General features: G+C 38.3%; 1 protein-coding gene across 1 annotated transcript in view; it reads left to right on the forward strand.

The window, feature by feature from the left end:
- Positions 1-21,343, forward strand: part of OTOA (otoancorin) — a 35,605-nt gene continuing 14,262 nt past the window's right edge. Inside the window, 20 exon segments of the mRNA XM_057416890.1 lie at positions 1-556; positions 847-875; positions 968-998; positions 1,092-1,119; positions 2,028-2,115; positions 3,588-3,719; positions 4,886-5,121; positions 5,341-5,444; positions 8,031-8,137; positions 8,588-8,727; positions 11,228-11,351; positions 11,731-11,946; positions 12,492-12,659; positions 12,971-13,111; positions 13,731-13,786; positions 14,154-14,271; positions 14,769-14,842; positions 16,403-16,538; positions 17,915-18,105; positions 19,883-19,976. Of these exon segments, the coding sequence (XP_057272873.1) occupies positions 478-556; positions 847-875; positions 968-998; positions 1,092-1,119; positions 2,028-2,115; positions 3,588-3,719; positions 4,886-5,121; positions 5,341-5,444; positions 8,031-8,137; positions 8,588-8,727; positions 11,228-11,351; positions 11,731-11,946; positions 12,492-12,659; positions 12,971-13,111; positions 13,731-13,786; positions 14,154-14,271; positions 14,769-14,842; positions 16,403-16,538; positions 17,915-18,105; positions 19,883-19,976 (2,292 nt within the window). The 5' untranslated portion in view covers positions 1-477.

A 21,343-nucleotide genomic window follows, 5' to 3' on the forward strand; every position in this document is an offset into this window, starting at 1 on the left:
AATTGTGCAGGCAACTTAAGCTAGAGAAAGCTTAGGGTTTGTTTGGAGCTTGTTTACTATTTCCTTTTTCGCTCCCCCAATTTCTTTTCTATTTTATCTGAATTTAAAAGGATTTGTTCGCTTTAACAAAATTGCATTTAAGTAATACTGAAGTGTAAAGTGGGTTAGTAAGTAAGCAGTGCTTCTAGGAAGGAAATTAAAAGAGCTGCTTGGTAAAAGAGAAATAAATCTGTCTGCACATGCACACTTGACAGACTTGTATTTGCATAAAATGTATCTCTATCTTGGGAAAAGACCTATAATAAAAACTTGGGAGCAAGCACTTTTAGATCATTCTGATCTCTATCTATACTCCATAGCTTAGTCTGTCTCTGATTTATAGCTATGAAAGTTTTGTGTGAGTATTGCCTTTTGACTGTTCTTTATGTTTTCCTTTTCAATTTAAATATCTTCTGATTTTAATAAGCACTAGAAGAAATGTCCAGACTTTTGAAGATATGTTTCTTATTGATGTCAGTGAATCATGCTGAGATCATACGCAGTCGAAACACTGAAGGTAAGACCAGATCTCCTGTGTGAGGGATGTATTTTGTGTGGATGGAAAAAGCTATGTGTAGTAAAATAGATGCAGTGCTATTTAGTAGCTAAGACTGTATTCTCTGCTCTGTTGACTTCATGGAGCTCTGTCAGCAAAGAATTTAACCAAGATTGCTTATTATTTAGCCCTTTTTTTTTCCACTGTTTTTATGTAAATACCTTTAATCAAAACTGCATTCAATACTTATAAATAAATTAGATGTGTGTATATAGTTTTGATCACTGCAGTAACAGGATAATCTTTTACAGATTTGCCTCCATTATTACACAAAGCTGTGGTTAGTATTTTTATTTGATCTCTCTACTAACATTTTGTATTATAATCTATAAATAATAATTTATTACATATATTTATGATTTTTTTTCTTAGGAGGAAGTAATAACTGGGAAATATCTGAATGGTAATATACAAAATTGTTCCCACTTATACTTCTAAAAGGAATTAAAACTCAATATCTCACCATAACTTTTTATGTTCCATTTTTCATGTGCAGCACTCCTTGATATATTTCATTTTCAAAGGTAATGTATTATTCTCACCATCTTGATCTTTTGGTATTATCTTGCACTTCAGATACAATCTGTTTCATTTACATTGAAACTGAAACATTATGGATAGAATAAAATTGCCATGTATGATTACTTTGGTTTAGATCTCCTGTGAGGAATATTTCCTCTTAACAAGGGAAAAAGATGGTTTTCACGATGAAGCAGGAAACATACACAGAATGAGACTGAGAATAAACATCAGCTACAGTTTTCAAATGTTCTGACAATTAACTTTGTTCATATGTTTCAGAATGGCTTCTTAAGGAAATCGGGTGCAGTTCCAGCTTTCTGTCCATCTCCCTCTTTCAGTCCCACTCCATCCCCCATCTATCCCACTTCCAGCTCCTGGTGACTTTTGAATTATTTGCTAATTTTGTCTAAATTTGAAAGAGCACTATAAGCCTCAAAAGCAATTTCTACTCCTACATTCTTTGAGAAAATCAATGGCTGTGTAAAGAAGACACACTGAAATTAATGACTCCGCTGAGGAAAAGGAAGCAGACATTAGTCACTGTACTTTCTTTCTGGAAGTAGATCAGAAGAGGTATAATGGGTGACAGGAAGCACACCTATGGCTTCGGAGTAGCCACAGCACAAGTTGTCTCATGTCTGGAGATGATACTAATGGCAACACATTGGAAAGTAGAGATCATTGTGGGTGGTTGTGGCATTAGATAAAATAACTTCATTCCCTTCCTCCCTGAACTGTGTGTTTTCTTTGCATTAAATCAGTTGGCTATTAGTCTAGTTAGACCAGAAAGCTAAGTACTCGTGTCATTATTGTATTAGTAGTAGTGGGGTTTTTTTGTTTTGTCTTGTAATCTGCTATTTTACATGCTATGTTACTTTGCTGGTATTTTTGGTCCTGTTTTCTGTTACAGTTCTAATGTCTGGACAGCAGATATGCTTACAAAAGTCATGGCATATTTTCATGCGCAGGAAGTTATGTTCACTCTTAGCAGTCTACAGGTTTGTGCCATTTAAAAATGTTATTTAAAAAAGCAACCTATCTCTGTAGCCAAAATTACACTATCAGTAATAGCGGTAACTAACAGATCTACAGTGTAGCAGATAAGTATGAAATAGGAATAGGGGCTTTGGTTGTCTTTTTCCGCTAAGATTGCAGGGGTATGCAAGGCAGAAATAATAGTAAGATTTTTTGCTTTTCCTCTGATAGAAAGCAGATGTTAGGAGTTTTCAGATTCAGCTATTGTTTCTAAATTGTAAATGAGTGTATATACATGCTCTTCTCCCCAAAATGGCAGGTTTCTCCACAGATTTGACTGTGGAGGTAGTTTGTGCTGCTTTGGATGGAATGAGAGGCTCCAGAGCATCCTACAAAATACATTCACCTTTTAAAGCTCCTCTGATCTCTGTTTCTGTAAATTGTCAGTGTGAAAATGGTGTAGGAAAGAGTCATTGTTCTTCATCCCTGGTCATTATGATTAGCTATGAGCTGGTTTAAGTGGAGCTGTAGCCTGCTAATCAAAGCCTGAACCCCTCCATCCTCTCTACATGCACACACACATGCCCTGAAAAAGGTGTCAAATGTGTGCCCTCTGAGCCTCAGGCATTCCCAGAAGCCCACTGCCATGTAGCTCCACAGCACTTGAACCATTTCCCAAGTTCTATTTCACTGTCACAGCTCAGCCAAAGCTACATGAGACTACTATTGCTTCTTCCCATTTGATTACATTTATTAACAGTTTAAGGCTCTAAGCATGCCGCAGGGACCTATCTGTGTTAATATTTGTTGGTGGCAATGCAAGCTAAGCAAAACCAACAAAGAACAGTTTCAACTCAAATTCCAAATTAATTCTGAAATAATTCTGTCAGGAATTAGAAGGGATTTTACTCCAGTCTGATGCTAATGAGCCTTCCAGTGTTTTCTGTTCCAGTGTTAGAATTCCCCTTAGATATTCAAAATAGGAATGAGATTGTTACCTCTTAATGCAATTTGATGTGAGAGAATTTTTGCCTTACAGCCTGGTACAGACTTTTCCTCCCGTCTAATTGCACATTTCCTTCCTTTTTTTAAGTAATAGTTGTATTCACACAGTACCTGATATTTTTTTTTTTTTTTAGCTCCTTAAAAGTTTCATTTTCACAGCCCTGCTGTGTGAAACAGGAAAGTATTATTACTCTTGGTTTATGAAGTGAGAACCTGAGGCATCTGTGTTAAATGATTCACTTCAGAGGACTCGCTTGTGCCACTTGGCTCAGTCTAAGAACAGGATTTAAAAACTACTGTCTTTCAGAATTACATTTAGATTATTTTGTTTACTACTTGTGTTTATATTTGTTCTAGTTGTTGACAAAACAGCCAATACAGGAGGTAAACACTTAACCCTCCTTAAGCAGAGATTTTCAGGGAGTAAAAGATGCCCCTAGTACAATAGTATGAGTTTTATGTATATTATGCATATTTTTCTATACTCTAGATGTCCATAGAAAGTTACCTGAAGAACCTCTTATACCAGCCTAGGCAGCTACTGTCTGAATTTCAACAGCTTGATCAGCAGCAGTTCCAAACTGCAATGAAGTATCTCTTCAACAGCAGAAAGGACCATCTTGTAAGTTACTCTGCACTTGTGGAAAAGAAAAGCTGCTGTCAGTGGTTCAAATAAATGGGACAAGGCCAGACTTGGGGTATTGCAGTTACTGAGTCAGCTTGGATTAGATTCCAGAGGCCTCTCTCCTAAGGCTGGACTTACTTAATTCTTGTTGTTTAGAAGTTTGATGCCAAGTCCAAGTTGGATATATGGATTTTCTCTGCAATCAGTGGAGAGAAACACATCTCCAGGGAATGATTTACCTTCCTATACAGTATCTAAAGTAGGTAGGACCAGTTGTTCTCAGGGAGTACCTGCTTCTCTTCAGTGGCTAGAAAGAGAGCAATAATGACTAAAGAAGACAAAATTACTTACTAATTAGTTGTGGGAGCATGCAAGCAAATTGTTAGACAATTTGGAAGAGAGGCAGTATAACGTCATTCATTGCCTCTGTGATGTGTCCCTGTGTGACCCATCTTGAAAGTCTTGCTCAAAATCAGTGAGTGCCACCCAGAGAGGATTAACCCTGCAGAAGGAATCTCACTGCAGGGGTGGGATCACAGCCTGGTGTGTGAGAGCACTTGGCATCTTCTCTGCTAGGAGGAGGGCCTCCAGTGTGGGTATCGCTGAGGGCAGAGATTAATCTGGGAGAACTGTAGTGTGTTTCGCCAGGCAAGAGGTGACTGCCCAGACCAAACACTGTATAATCCAGTATTCAACATAATCAAATTAGTATTATTATTGAACATATTAATAAACATAGTAATTATTCAAACAAAAGTAATAATGAGATAATTCTCATTCAATTCTGATATTATTTCATTTTCCAATAATTCTTTCATGAGAGCACACACTATAACTTTCTTTAATATATATAATTCTTTCATGAGAGCACACACTATAACTTTCTTTAATATATATAATTCTTTCATGAGAGCACACACTATAACTTGAGCCATTTGGATTATTTTTACGTTTTTCATTTTGATTTTGTCAAAAGATTCAAGCTGCTGTCTGGGCAATGCCGGAAACAAGTTATCTGAAGGAATGCACTAAACAGTAATTTGCAGCTATTTTTCATGAGAGCAGGACCATATTTTTTATAGAATGCTTTCTGTTAGGCCTCAAAATTAACAATATACTAAATTAATCATAGAGTTGTTCTATTAACCCTTTGTTGCTTGCAGGAAATGGGAAATATTATTCTTGATTGGGACAAAACTAGAGAGAGAATATTTCAAAGCCCAGGAGTAAACAGGACCTTGTTCCTTATAACACTGGATAAATGCTTTCTGGCTCTGAGTGCTCTGGACTGTGTGGATATCCTAAGCCAGGTTTTGCGTGTGTCAGTGGTGAACTATCTCCAACCTGATGTCATTGGGAGCCTCCCAACCATTCTGCCGGAGGATGCTTTCAGAAACTTGTAAGCCATTTATTTTCCAGACACAATTAAAACTAGTATTTGCTGACTATATATACTTTTAAACAGAGGTTACTCTATGGTCTCAATCTATTGTCCAGATACTGCTTTCTGCTTATGTGTGGCTGTTTCTAAAAGCATTTGCCCATGTTTGTGATCAAAAAAAAAACCCACCTAGATAGTTAACTCATTAGTGAACTAACATGCCCTTGTATCACTTAGATCAGCGGTATTCAAGGACCTCTATGACAAAACCTCAGCAAATACGCAGAAAGCTCTCTATGGCTGGATGAAGCAGATTCTACAAAAGTCCTATAACATGAGTGGTATGTTATGTACAAAGTGTTTTCTACTTTCTTATCATAAGAGAAAAACAGTCAGCAAAAGACCTATCCATTGTGTTGAATAGTTTCTCAAATTTAACACAGGTCTGTATAAGAGTAGCTGTCCTGAATACAGTAAACAATATATTCGGTATTCACAGCAAATAGTTCTCTAAAGATACTTGCTCTTCATCTCTTGTGCACAGAGCTATACATAAAGTCTGTCTACTACTCAGGTCCTTTTTCTAACACTTAAATAGGATACAGTTGTCAGGTACTCTGCACAGCTGTGTTGTTCACTTCTGAACTCTGATTTAGAGTAGAAAATTAGGTCTGTCTCAGAATACATCAGCCAATGCACTGTTTAAAGTACAACAAATGCAGGATGTTGTGAAAGTTCTATTGCACACGGCACTGACTCATTCAGAAAAGGGATGAGATGATGACAAAGTTAATTAATTCTGATTTTATGCATTTTACCACATCTTTTTGCCTTGTTAATGTGTCTTAAACAAATGTGCCACAGCTGGAACAGCGCAGGACAGGCTCCATGAGGGGGCTGTTATGCAGCAGCAGCACTAATGTGTAAGAGCCAGTACTTGGGCTTTCACTGAACATCCCAGCAGTGCTGTTGTGGGACTATTTTAGACTTTTAGATGTGTATGCTCTTCCTCTTTCCCTGGAAATCAAAAGCAAAATGCCTGCTTCCCTCAGTGCAGCTAAATTTGGCTCCTGGGGTTTTTGCTGTTTCAGATAAGATCACCCAGCTCAGGAGGGACTGAGAATTACCATGCCTTTCTTACGCCTTTATTGCTGCTCCAAATGCAAAGCAGTGCAGATACAGTGAATACTCTCCTGAAGGAACTGTGTGATTGCCAGCTGGTTGTGGTAGTATGAGCTGCAGAGCTCATCAGCCCTGAGCAGGCACAGTTGGACTGCTACCAGTGTCCAGGTTGGCAAGTCTGCAGCTCACTCGAGTGTATCTGCACACCACTCATCACAGCACAGGGCGCAGGACAGCAGAGGAGGCCTGCAATAGTCTGATTCATTCACTTTAACTTTTTACATGGATACCACTGGGATCATGTGGGGAGGGAATCAACCCTCTGCACAAGCAGCATCTTCTTCTCTGTAGTTCAGCAGAAAAGAAACTTGAAAGAAGCCTCATATTTGTGGTGCTTACAGGGCTACCTTCCAGGCATTTTTGCTGGTTTTGGAGGCAGAGGGCTCAACACCCTGTCTCTGTTGTGCAGAATGCAGAGGGCTTCCCCATCATGCTGCATCTCCCCACTGTGCCAGGCAGTCCCTGCAGCTGGATCACTGGGCTGGCAGGAGATGACGTGTCTTAAGAGTCAAACCTTTTAAGAAATTTCTTTGTCGCTCAGTTACTACATTTCATATATTAAACCCACAGGGGTGTTCAGAGGTGAAGCATGCTGGTAGCCTTGCAAACCCAGGAGACAGTAACTGTTGAATTTTGTACCTTATTTAAAAATTTAAAAAAAAATAGTTTTGAGGGATGACTGTTAACTGTGGTTGGTAACTGTAGGTTTGTTCTACTAAAGGCCACAGTTAACATGCTTAAATTGTGCTAGTTTTTGATTAACTTTTCTATCATCTCTTTCAACTATCTTAATGTTCCTGGTAATGGGAGGTAATTAAGGCGCTTAAAACTGGAGGCATGCCAGGTCTGCCGGGAGCCTCATCTCAGCTAAAGAACTTAGATCTGTGTTTTCAAAAAAAAATCACTTTCTAAATGGGGTCTTTCAGCTTCTGATATTTATAGGCTGGGTTTTGTAGCCTGTTAATACCAGAACTCTTCAAAGTGCACCGACTTTTATTTTAGCAGAGTTGTATCAGCACTGCTAAGGAATGTGTTCAGAGGTGTCACATGCTGAGCCATCCCGATTATGACACCTTGGAGAAAACATTGTCTTTGTGTCTCAGAGTGCCCACCTAGTCCATATATACTTTTTTCTCAGGGATATTTGGATCTTTGTTTCACTTTCAGTCCTTGAGAGAATATTACTGAATGAATGACATTTTTTTAACTGTTATGTGGTATTCTGTATTTTCTGCCAACCTATTTCCATATAGGTGTATGAACGATTTTTCATTTTCTCCATTATTGCTATTGCCTATTGATGAAATAAGTGGGATCATCAGTAGTAATACATAAGATCTATAAAGTATTTTAAAGTATCATGCCTTCATGGTGTTCTTAATTGATATATTTGGTTAGGAAAACTGAATTTTAAAAATGCTGCTCCATATTTAATACTAGTGGTTTCATTTTTTCTGCCCCATACTTTATCCGTTTTGTACTTTGACAACATAAACCCTTAATGGCTTTCATAGGAGAAAATTTGAGACATTGGAACCAGTATTGCATTTAAATTCAAAAATGTATGGGCTTCTAAAAATGTGGTGCTGAAATCTAGCTAATGGAGGGAACCTGACTCTGCTAAGGAGTTTTCTGATTTGCAGATTTCTTTTAATTATTTACCAATAATAATATACTGAGTAAAATATATTTGAAAAATAATTACTTTCTTAACATTGTAGTGAGTATTTATTTGTATGAAACAGAGTTCAATGAATCAACTTCTTGGGTCACTGCAGAAAGCTTATGGATCTTGGGAAGATACATGGTCCATCTCCCACTGGAAGAAATTCTGAAAATTAGTCTCAGTGAAGTAAGTAATAAAACATGGTTGGATATATCACTGTCAAGTGATGTCAGCTACAAACAGTATGAACACAGATGTAAATTTAAACATGAGAAACGTTAATATAATTTAGTTATTTAAATATAAAGAGAATCCAAATTGATTGCCATGCAAATGTTCTTCCATTTCTGGAATTTGAAAGTGCCTATCATTAATATGTAATTATTTGTCTGGATCAGGCTTCTGTGACTTGTACTGAGAGATACTGAGGGACTAGTGATGAAGACCTTCACGTAATTTGACAGTTTGACAGAGACTTGTTCACTCAGCTTTGCCTTCAAAAATACTGCATTATCCAAATGTAGCTTCTTCTTTTCTGTGTTACATGAATGAAGACAATTAATTTAGTGTGTCAAACATTTTATTGGATGTAATTTTTTCATAATCCTGACTCATAATTTTGTTTGTACTGGTCAGATAAGACTATTCATAAGCTATGACAATGCAACAAAGCAGTTGGACACAGTGTATGATATCACACCAGAGCTTACACAAGGCTTCCTGGAAAGAATAAACTCATCAGGATTTGATATGAGAAACACTTCAACTATCTACAGGCAAGATTGCTTTTCCTTTTCTTTTATGGCTCTGTATGGAGACAATGAATAAGTAAGGAGGAGAGAGAGGAGCAATAAGTAGCTGATGAAACTGTTGATGTGGCATAGCTTTTTCCTTCCAGCAGAAAAATCTATGCTGAAATCCAGCCCTGTTTAGCAACAGTGAAGAATTGCTGCTTTATGAAAATTTGGCAGTATGCCTAATTAGCTAATGCTTTGTCTCCTGCTTCACAGTGAGGAGTTGTCTGTAGTATTCATAGGAGGACTACAGCAGTATCTGGGGGTCCCAATCAGAGTTCCATCACATTGTACAGTACAGCAGTAAAATAATTTGGGATGGAGGGACATGAGTTGACTTGGCTGTTTGAATCACAGAAGATGGAGGTGTTTTGTGGAAATCATGTTACAGTTAAGATTGAAGGAGGAAATCTTAGTTCATGCCAGCCAGGACTGCAGGTGCATTTTAAATTACATGGGTGTCACCAGAAAGGTTGCAAAGTGAACAGATCTAAAGCCTGTCCTGAAGGGTAGAGATGAGCCATGTTTAAATGAATGTAACTGTTATGTGTCTAAGCAGGAAACTGGATTTTCAGGGCAGTCAAATCAGCACTGAACTTACTTTAACAATAACAAAAACCCAAAATAAACTGCTCTTACTCATAAATACGCAGTGAGCATGAGCTATCTGTGAGGAAGTGCTGTACTCCACATTTGCATTTACACTGTCCTATCAGGGGATGTATTTAGTCCCAAGACACCACTGTCTGTGACGTTATTTGTAGTCTCTTTGGGGAATACCTTGGAGTTTTAAACTAATGGAGAATATGCTTTATGGCTTCAGAGCTCCTGTCATTATTGCAATGTAATTCATGCACTTCCATGAAATACTGCTGGTTGTTGGAGGTGTAAGCAAGAGAAGAATTATGCCCACACTCTAAGTTCCAGTGTCAGAAATCTTAAAGATTATTCTACCACTCACAAGAGGTGCCACATTCTCACAGATGAGAGAAATGTTGTGCTCCATAATCCTTAATATATTCCATTTTTACAACACACTTATTTTATATTACTCATTTTAACCATACTGATGATTTAAATGCACTTTTACTTTAAAGAAGTAGTATTATTCATTGCTGCTAGTCCCAAAGGAGACGAAGAGTTCTTGGAGGCTATGCAATAGTGCATCAGAAGGTAATTATTTCTTATAAAAATGCTGTTATAGATTTTTTTTTTAATTTATATGTTAGTTTGATGATGTCCCATGAATTCTGATGGGCTGCTGAAGCAGTGTTTTATTATATCGCTGAGCAGGTTGTTGTTGAGGGACTAAAGGAACTAAAAGCTAAGCCTTTCCAGAGAATTTTACTTAGCTTGTGATAGTGCTGCAGCATTGCCCACTGTTGATTTAGTTCACATCTGGACATTAGAGTCTGCTCATACCTGCATTACTGAACTGCTGAAAAACGGAGACTGTAGCAGGAAAGCTGGGCTTTGGCCTTGTCTTTGTAGGTTCTAGTTCTGAGTAAATTCTAAAAACAAAGACTAAGATTTTTCAGGGACATAGGGGTTGATTTAGGCTTCCTACAAACTAATTCATCGCCATCACTATGAAGTTTTAAGTCCAGAGAAAGGGATACACACTTCAGACCTCTCTTTGCAGGGCTGCAGGTAATGGCAGTAAATAAGCAGCAGGCCTAAGTCAGAAGGCCACCTACAGTAGGCGCTTACCCTTCATGGCATGACTACTTCTCTCTACCAAGTATGGCTGTGGTTGTGCATTACAGAGGATAATGGAAATGCTAACTTAAATAATACAGCACTAATACTGTGAAGGAAAATGAGCTCCACTTCTAGTTCATAACACTGCCTTGCAAACTGCTGTGCTGGCACAACTGAGACAGTGAACCTCAGTGCAGATTCTCCAAACCAGTGTTGAATTGGACAGGTCTCCGTACACTGGCCAGTCATATTTTTGATGTGTCATACAGCAGGCTTTGTTTAAACATGAAGTGCTAGGGGCTATCTAATATGCTCTAGCTGCTACTCTGACACGTGAATGAGTTATGTTGCATGTGAAATCCAAGCAGGATTCAGAGTTCAAAACATCCCACCAATCCAGGTAAGAACTCAGTAAGCCACTTCTAGTGACTTACTAAATAGCCCTCTATCCCTTTCAAAGCGGAGATTACACTGCAAATTCTGCCAAGGGGAGGGGGAGGCATTAGCTGGAAAAATCCAGCCATGGACTCTGGAACTAGGAAAATTAAATTTTTGACAGCACAAGTAATTTTAGGCAGAGCTCAGCTGAATACAGAGAATAGTGCATATGTCTCCCAGTTTCAGGCTATGTGGAGTTTTAAGGATTGCAGTTTAACGCACTGACGACAAACAGAAATGGCTCAAGTTTTGAGCACAAGTAGGGTGTACCACACAGTATTTCAGTTTCCTGAGAGTGACACCTTTTATGTCAGAAGTTAGCTAAAGTATTTCTTCTATATAGGTTAGGTTTATTGGTTTGCTTTTATGATGACATGGAACAGATGGATGCAGCTGTGGCCCGGGCTCTACTTCATCAAATGATTAAGTGTAATCAGCTAAGAGGTTTCCAGGCCGAGGTTCAGAAGGTGGGTACAGTACTTGTTCTTCTTGCCTAATCTAATCTTGAAAAGAGAGGAGAAGGGACTTTCTACTTGAACATAGAAGGAAAAGAGTGAAAAATTACTGGCATGTCAAAGATAAGTAGAAATAGTTCTTGAGCATATACTGCAAAGAATAAAAGTCCTTCCTTTTTTTAAATACTGCTCATTCTTTTTTTCATTCTGTTTCCTCCTGTTCCATATTCCTTTCAGAACTGTGGTTCTGTTTTTATTTTTTATGAAGCATGGTCACTAAATGGTTGCCAATGCCTATTCCAGAAACTCCATTTAAATGTTTGGGTGATAATGGAAATTGGTTCTTGAAAATCTTTTATTCCCCGTCTGCTTTTTTGTTTGTTTGCTTTAGCTCAAATCTCAACTCCTGGACATTGCCATGCAAAACCAGACATTGAATGATATCCTTGGATCTCTGTCAGATGCTGTAGTTGGACTAACCTCAAGTCAGCTGGAATCTTTGTCACCTGAAGCAGTGCATAATGCTATTGCAACATTAAACCAAGTATCTGGGTGGACAAAAAGCCAAGTTATGATTTTATCCAGTAAATATCTCTCTTATGAAAAGGTACCTCTGATAACAGCTTTCCTACCTTTTATTTTCAAAAGTGAAATGGCTTTTTCTCCACAATAACTGTAGATCTTGAAAAGTTTAGTACAGGATTTCTATTTAATACTGTTAGTGGTGTGAAAAAATTGTTTAAATCAAATAAAAACTTCCAAGAGTGTACCTCCCAGGGTAATTCTCTAGTAACAGAGAGAATGACTATTTGTATTTGGCAGTTGTATATATTGTTTTGTCTCTGTCACTACCCTAAGCAGAATTTGCATGAGCAGAGATCCCAGGCTATATATTCAAATATGCTGTAATGGAAGGAGTCAGGGTCCTTTCTGCAGAGTCAAAAAAAGGACTGTCTGGGAAAATTGCTGCATTTGTTCCCTGGACAGATTTATCTGAATTGGAAGAAATCTAAGAAAAGTGCATCCTCAGGCAAGAAATGTTTTAAGTATTCAACAATAATAGTTTTGATTTATTAACTTTTGCTTTAAAATATATCTATCTGCTGTTCACTAGCCAGAAAACTTTGTTTGTTTGTGCTGTTATCTCTGCAGGTTTTATCATTTTATAATGTTAGTCAAATGGGCGCATTGGTAACTGGTATCAGTACCCAGTCATTCTACAGCATGAACCCAAAAGAGCTTTCTCACATTATTCGAGGCACAACATCCCAGTACTTACCTGACTTATCACCTGCACAGCAACAAGGGATCCTCAGGAAGGTGATTATAAACTTGACAGTGCAGCAGATTCTCAGTGCACATGAGCACAATAACCAGAAACGCAGGGCATGATTTAAAATGTTGTCACTAAGATATGTGTTTTAGCTCAATGGTTAATATTTCTAATGTATTTTTCTGAATACCAAGTATATTTTGAAGGCTCTCTCTTGCTTAGTTCCATGATGTTTTTAATGCTAGCATGTTTTACTTTTATCCTCTTAAGAGAAATATTACACAGAATAGAAAGGACAAATCCTGTAAGTCTAAGCATCAGTTCTGAAATGCCATGTATTATGTGTTATTCTTTTTAGATAGCTGCATCTGGAGATTTTTCTTCATCAGTCAAAGATATACCAGGAGCTTTCTTTAAAGAAATATCTCTTCCTGGTTTATGGAAGCAGACTGGATATAATTCTTCAATGATGAAAGAAAAAGAACTAAGAAGAAGCCAGGTAAAAATTATTATGCAGTTCCCATTTCAATGCAATTTAGTATGATAGAAGAATAGAAGAAGTGTTGTAACACATATGTGTTCAAGGAACATTGGGAAAAGGAGGGAACTGTCATATATATATATATATATATATATATATGTATATCTTGATGTAAACAACCAGAGGTCATTTAAAACCTAAGCAGCAATTATGAGACAATGCTATGGAAAGGAAAGCATTAATATGCTGAGTTTAAATGGCTTCAAGATTCTGCCACATGCATTTTCTCTTTCCAGTACTCTATACTAGACATTTGCATGTAGTCAGCCCTTCGACTCTGTCCAGAAAGATGAAAGGTTGAACCAGATGATCTCCAGAGGTCCCTTCAAACCTAAATTATTCAGTGCTTGTGTGCCATGGGCATGTTTAACACCGTCTTATAATGCCAGTCAGCAATGTCCTGTCTTGTGAAGAAATTCAGCACTGGGTGACAAATGTTTTGGTTGGCCAAGCTGGACCATAGAAATATCTTTAGACTATATAAGAAAGTTAAGCATGCAAAAACCTTGCAGTAGTTATTGTATCTTATAACTGGAGTACCTAAGCTTAACTTTAAATATGATGGGTTTTATTTCAGGCTTTATATCTGTATGAATTACTGTCTAAGAAAAACTACCCTGTTGATCTTCTAAGGTATGGATGACAGTCTATCTTGAAATGGTGGTTAAGTTTAGTTTTGCTATGGGAGCATTTTTGAGGTAAACAGTATGTGGTTATTTTGTACTATCTTATGTTTATTCATTCCTTGATGCCACAGGGTAATTCACCTTCCTCATTAAAAAGGGTCTTCAAATCCAAAATCAGGATTGCAGAGGTTTTGGTATAAAGCTCAGTCAATATTTTTTCAATTTGATTATGGTTTTACTTTCAGTAGCCTTTCAGTTACATGAAATGGGAAAGAGAGGCAGTCAAGAAACTGTGTTTTAGGACATGGCTGTGGGAAGTAAGGACTAGATCCTGCTTAAACATTCAAAAGACTGAACTTTGCTTTTCCTATCAGCACAGGACAGCTTGTGAAAGGAGTAACTTGTCAACACATTGAAAGTATGGGTACAGACATTTTTTTAAACACTTTTAAATTCTTTGAAACGAATCTTCATCTACTTTCTCCATATCAGGTAAAATCAAAGGAAGACTTTGTGTACATAAGCATACTACCTAATAGCCAAGCTGTAGGTAAATTAGAATTCGGTTAATACTTCTTTTTTTTTTTTTTTAATCTTGTATGTGTGAGCTTGTCTGTTAACATATTTCATTTAAATCTTTTATGTGTGAATTTGTCTGTTCTTATACTTTGTTTTGACGACTTCATTTTTTACAATTTGTAAGAAATTCCTACAGTCATCCTACTTGCTAATTCATGAGTAATCTGTTTGGAAATGTATGTAGATTTTGAAAACATATAAATGCTCTCATGCACCCAAATACAGGATGTTTCATCTCTGATGTTTACAAAAAGAAAACTCTAAACTACTATAAAAAAGCCAAAGAAAAATGCTCTTTGAAGATAATATGCAGTTTTATATATGCTAAATTATAAATTGTAATAAACCATAATTTCCTTCTTTTTCCGTATTTCCACGTGTTCAAGATATTACTGTTTTGTTTCTTTTAGATTAATTGTTTGGCATGGAAGTTTTGGAAAGTCTCCAATGTATCTACTCCTCCATTCCTCTTACTGGTGCTTCCGTGAGTTACATCTTACTACATCTGAAGTTAATTCATCTGTAGCACCACATTCAGACTAGTCCTTCTGAGCACTTTTAAAATAATCTCTTCAGTCCTGAGAAAATTGATGATTCAAAGAAATGGTAGATTATAAAAAGTGGTCACTGAATGTAGCTGAAATGTCTCAAATATAAGTTGGCAATACTTGGTGTCTTTTAGTATAGCCCATTTTTGTCACAGTTGTGGATTCCTTTGCATCCTTGAAATCAGAATCCCCTGAAGCTCTTTGTGTCCAGACTAAAACATGGTGCAGTGGTGTGGCAGCAATGAAGATTAAAAAGCTTGTAATGCTGCTGCTTATACTGTTGCTGATCTCTGCTAAAAGAAAGGGGCTCATTTGCTGGGCTTTCTTGAACATACTTGTTTAGAATTACAAAAATAACATAAATACGGCTTATGCTGGATTCTGTTTTCTTTGGGTTTTGGTTTGGGGTTTTGGGTGGGTTTTTTTTATTTTTTTTTTTCCCCTAGGTTGGGAGACTTGGTTTGCTTATTTGTTCAGGTATTTTTTTGAGAGTGAATATCTTACAACAAAGCCATTGGGCTCTCCCAAGCATATTACTTCATATGTTTAAAGTCATTTCAGTGTGTTTAAAGGCATTTTTGTAAGTTAGCAAAACTTTGCTTTATGTAAATAGCCAAGTAATATTCAGTGACAGCTTTTTTCCTTAAGAAAAAAGATAATTGTACCTTGATACAAATTCCTGAATTGTACAACTTGTTAATTCCCCTTTTTCTTTCTTTCTTTCTTCCTACAAGCTTAAAGGGATAAAAGGGAATGAGAACTGTTCTTTTCCTGGAATAATTTTAATTGAAAAAAAGTGAGGAAAGAAAAGCATTCTCTTTGGGAAGGCATTATTCTCTTTAAAAATAGTAAAATAATACTAGAAAGACTTTAATACAAGGCTTTCTATAAGCTGCAGCTCCAAGTTATTTGGCCAACAGTTGTGTGTTGCTTGTTCAGGGCTATCAAAAGTCACTGGTACTCTTGCCTACAAACCCTGGTAATGCTGGACTTGTGCAACTCCGGGATATAGCTTTATTTACAAAGGCTGCTGGCCACTCTAGATGGTAAAGAGTATCATTTTGTTAATTTGGCAGGCCTCTTGGACTTTGATAAAAAGGAAGCCTAGTCTAAAATTACTTGCTGTCCTTAGTCCACCCACCACATCTTCATTCATCAGAGAATTATTCCTAATAAAAAGAGGAAAGGAAAAAAGAATTGCAAACAGTCTCGTTTCATATGGTGTTAAAGCACCTCAGAGCACTTTCATCCACTTGCAGCTATTTACAACCCTTAGCCTTTTTTTGAAGTGAGGCACATGTGCTCATGAACTGGAAGAAGATCTAAGTTAAAGTAAGGTGTGGATTAATTTCAACTTTTTGGGTCCGGCCCATTTATAATATTTCAAGTCCAGTTTTTCAAGTGTAATTTTTCCATCATCGCAGATTTTATGGGTGTGGTTATGGGTGTATGAAGGTCAGGTTTATATTATGAGATAATTTGAATTCTTTCTGCAGGATTGAGTACCTGGAGTATGTTTCAGGCCCCTTGTGTGTCCCTTTTGTTGCAAGTCTGGGGAAGACTGAGATGAATCTTTTGAATCCCAGCCTTCACAAAAAGAATGCTGTCCTACAAAAAGTACAGGAGTGCTTGGTAGGTATGGCTAGGAGGGATCAGCAGTGGAGGGGAGTTGCAAAATAAGTAATCCATACTGAGCCACTGACAGTTCCAAACTAAGCGAGAGTGATTGATTAGTTTTCTTTCCGTTTATTGTTATGCGGTGCTTCACAAAGTTATTCTGCCTACTTCAACTCTCCAGCCTGCATGCACATGCTCATGATCTCCTGTATACAGAGAGCAACCCGAGACACAGGCTTTCCTGCTCTGTGTTTGTGCAGTGAAACCATAGCTGATGGTATCTGAGAGCCCAAAAGGTAATAGCAAGGCATGCTAATTTCTTCATTGTCACAAGCAGGAGCAGCTTAGACTATTGCTGAGCTCAGAGAAACTCTTAGTGCCAGGGGCCCAAGCAACCTACTGTACCTGACCTGCTTTGAGCAGGAGGCGTGGACTTGGTGACCTCCAGAGGTCCAAACTCCCTTCTGCAGTTCTGTTTGCACATGTTATTGCACTGCATTTCATGCAGTAGTGTCAGTCACCATCTACATAAATTCTTGACTTGCCCATATGTAGTCTGTATTACGTTTTATTATATATCTGTATTATGTTTTTCTCATGTATAGTTTATTTTGTTGTTCCCTGCCTAAAGAAACCTTTTTGTAGCTTCCTTAACAATTTTCCTTGACTCGATGGATCTTACAAAGTATTCTCATGAAATGTCATTGCTGACCACAGTGAACAGGCTGGGACAGCCTGGAGCTGATCCATTTGCATCTGGAGCTGTTCCCTCTTGCTCCAAGCAGTGCTAGTCCTGTAGAGCTGTGCATGGAAGCTGTGCTCCATGGGAGAGAAGGTGGTACAAGGGGGATTCTGTGAATTCTGCTCTCTAGGAAGTTCAGCAGTCATTAGTTTTTAGGGGAAACTATTTTTTTGATGTAGTTGTGAATATTTACATCCTTATACATACTAACCAGCCATGTAATCCCTAGAGCTTTCGCAGCTGCTATGGAAAACCCTCAGAGTTAAGCCACCTGACAGCAAGAACTTCTCTCCCTTTTGTCATAAGGGGCCATGTGAGGGCTCTGCTGCCAGGCAGAACTGCACCACGTCTGCAGGTAGTCACCTGGATAGACTGTGACAGGAGATTTAGTCTAATTTTTTTATGTGTGCTTCAATATGGGATAAAGAATACACTGAAAGCTCTAAGTGCTTATTAAATATCACCAGTTGCATTGGTAAAAGTAAAAAGTATAAAGCAGTCTCACCAGAAATTGTAGATTAAGTTGCCAGTGCAAACTGTTGGGCCTTTGTTCCTTAAAGGGTCATGGAGCTTAAATGTGTTGTGATGGAGTTGAGTGATACAGAGCTAAGATTAGCTCTACCAACAAGGTAAATGCTTCTTGTTTCAGAACGGCTCCATTGCTGATGAATATGATGTTGACCTACTTGGAAATTTAATCTGCCACTTACCTCCAGCCTTTCTACATGGCAGAATGTCCCTGAAGGCAATGGCAACAGCCCTTCATCCCTTCAAGCTCTGCCAACAGCTCAGCCACGAGCAGAAGACTGAAATTAAATACAAACTACTTGAGTTATATGGGTAAGGTATTAAATATACCACCTTGCTTATGCTGATGGCTAAGCCATGCAAATACCAACCATTTTCTTTGTCCAGATAGAACTGCAATGAAAACAACACAAAGAACTTCTGTCACTGACTGAACTTGGGGTCTCTGTCCACTAGAATGACATTTCTGTTCTTGTGTGTAACATAACTGTGGAACAAAATACAACCCCAGGGACACCCGGCATGATTTAATTCCCAGAGGAAAAGGAGAGAAAGTGTAACGTTTGAGGAGGGTCAGGCAAAGAGAGTCTCTGATATGGCAAGAGAAATGGTGTTACAGACAAAGAATGGTGCAGGAATGCAAAGAATGGGAAAATTGAGATGGGATACTCAGTATGCTGGTGTGAGAAGAGAAATTAAGATGACTGCAAGCACCTGTGGCAGTGGGAAAGAGCTAAAGAAGCAGAGGGATATGAAGTTCAACCACCTGAAGCAACAAAGCAGACAGCATGTTAGGTATCATTAGTGACTCATATTTGGAGGCTGATTGGAACACTGCTGTATCAGTCCTACAATAAACAAAGCCATCCCCTGTCTGGCAAGAATATACTGTTTCTCTCTTGCATTTGTCTCTTAGAAGTATGTTGCATTTGGAAAGACTGAATGTATAGTTTCTAACCACCCGTCAGCCCTAAAGACTGTCACTTGATTCACCTAATTTTAGTTGCTCATTCAGCTTCCTTCTAGTCAGCATTTTTTCCAGTAATGGAATAGCTACATTTTCCACCAGATCGCACCCCTGCATTAATCTTGATACAGATCCATTTTATTGAATCATAACTTACTGTGCTAAATTGTTTAGTTTAGTTTATTACTTGTCTAGTCAAACATCCTCACAGTTGAGCAACAAACCAAAGAAAGTTTTCTGTGAGAACACGTACCAGCAACAGATTTGTTACTATGACCTTCTTCAGGCTCTTTTAGGCTGAAAATTATTTATCTAAATGGTTTCTAAAGTCAACCACCAACTGGGTTGGTTAACTTTTGTCAGATTTCTATCAAACAAAAAGGCCAAACCTGCATGGTGCTAAAGTACATACGTTTTGAAACACCCGTCACCACTCAGAATGGAACCTGAACTTGATTTTAAGACCTGAAATTCCTACAAAAAAAAAATTAGCATGTTATTTTAAGAGCTATGGTATCTATCATACAATTGCTCTTATACAGAAATGGCATAGGTGTCATTAGATGTGGCTCTCCAAGGTGTTAGATCTGCCTTCCATAACTCCTGACATTTCAGATGAATGAAATAACAGACAGTAAAAATACAGAGCTAATAAGGTATGGATTTAAATCCTCTGTTCCATCACCTGTGTTTCATGTTTCTCTCCCTCAGTTTTAAAAAGGCAGCATTGGGAGCAGACTGGTGCCATACTGAGTTACTTTCCTGAGTTGTTCAGTGAACTCAGTCTTCTCAGAATGAGGGGAAAACTGTTCACTTCTAGGTGTTTCACAGACCTCTCCTTCAGAAATGCTGAGAATACTGTGACTATTGAGGGAGAGAGAGAGCTCTGTTACCACACTATTTGAAGGCTTTATCTGGATATATTGAGAATTCTGCTAATGCCACTAATGCTCTTTGTATCAGAGAGATGACAAAATGCAGTCTGTTGCTAATAAGCAATTGGCATAGAATGTCTGTGTTTCAGACATATATGATACAGTGTAAAGAAACCCTGTGCAATTTTAGTATAATTTTGATTGAAAACATTATTCATTAATGTAATTTTCCAAAATATTTCTTCAGTTTCCCGAGCAACTGGACAGCGGAAACGACATTAGATGTTGGACCATTCATAACTCTGCTGTCAAAAGGGGAATTAAACATCCTTGCTGAAAAGGTATGTTTTTAATATACTTTTTAAATTTGTAAAAGATAATGCTAGAATTTTGCTTTGTGAATGTCATGGAATCATTTAGGTTGGAAAAGACCCTTAAGATCATTGAGTCCAACCATTAGTAGTACTGCCAAGTTCACCAAAGTTCACTGCTAAACCATGTCCCTCAGTGCCACATCTACATGTCTTTTAAGTACCTCCGTAGCTGGTGAATTAACCACTTCTCTGGGCAGCCTGTTCCAATGCTTTACAACCCTTTTGGTGAAGAATTTTTTCTGAATGTCTAACCTAAACCTCCCCTGGTGCAACTTGAGGCTTTTACCTCTTGTCCTATCACTTGTTACTTGGGAGAAGAGACTGACACCCACTTCACTACAACCTCCTGCAAACTATCAGGTACTTGTAGAGAGAAGTAAGGTCATAATGCAGTCTATGTGACCTGAATGCTAAACTAGGTAAATAATTCTCTTGGCAAGGAACTGTGTGTATTGCTTTCACACATTCTCCACTCCATCAAAATTTCTTCTTCAAAGTAGTGGTAGTATAACCAATTATAGAACCATAGAATAGTTTGGGTTGGAAAGGACCTTAAGATCATTTAGTTTCAATCCCCCTGCTGTGGGCAGGGACACCTCACACTAAACCACGTACCCCAAGCCTCCATCCAACCTGACCTTGAACAGTCAGGGGTGGAGCATTCACAACTTCCTTGTGCAACCCATTCCAATGCCTTGCAGTAAAGAACTTCTTCCTTTTATCTAACCTAAACTTCCCCTGTTCACATTTGAACCTATTACCCCTTGTTCTAGTACGACAAAGAGTCCCTCCCCAGAATCCCTGTGGGCCCCCTTCAGATACTGGAAGGCTGCTATGAGGTCTCCACGCAGCCTTCTCTTCTCCAGGCTGAACAGCCCCAATTTTCTCAGCCTGTCTTCATATGGGAGGTGATCCCATGATCATCCTCATGGCCCTCCTCTGGACTTGTTCCAACAGTTCCATGTCCTTTTTATGTTGAGGACACCAGAAGTGCACACAGTACTCCCGGTGAGGTCTCACGAGAGCAGAGTAGAGGGGCAGGATCACCTCCTTCAACCTGCTGGTCATGCTCCTTTTGATGCAGCCCAGGGTATGGTTGGCTTTCTGGGCTGCGAGCACACAGTGCTGGATTATGTTAAGTTTCTCATCAGTCAACACACCCAGGTCCTTCTCCGCAGGGCTACTCTGAATCTCTTCTCCACCCAGCCTGTAGCTCTGCCTGGGATTGCCCCAACCCAGGTGTAGGATCTTGCACTTGACTTAGTTGAACTTCATGAGGTTGGCATTATATTCATGTATACAATAATAGTTATATATTGTCATGTAGGAAAAAA

Source organism: Pezoporus wallicus, unplaced genomic scaffold (genome assembly GCF_028554395.1).
Source record: "Pezoporus wallicus isolate ANWC-B61680 ecotype Strahan unplaced genomic scaffold, APGP_CSIRO_Pwel_v1 scaffold_7392, whole genome shotgun sequence".
Classification (NCBI taxonomy): Eukaryota; Metazoa; Chordata; class Aves; order Psittaciformes; family Psittacidae; genus Pezoporus; species Pezoporus wallicus.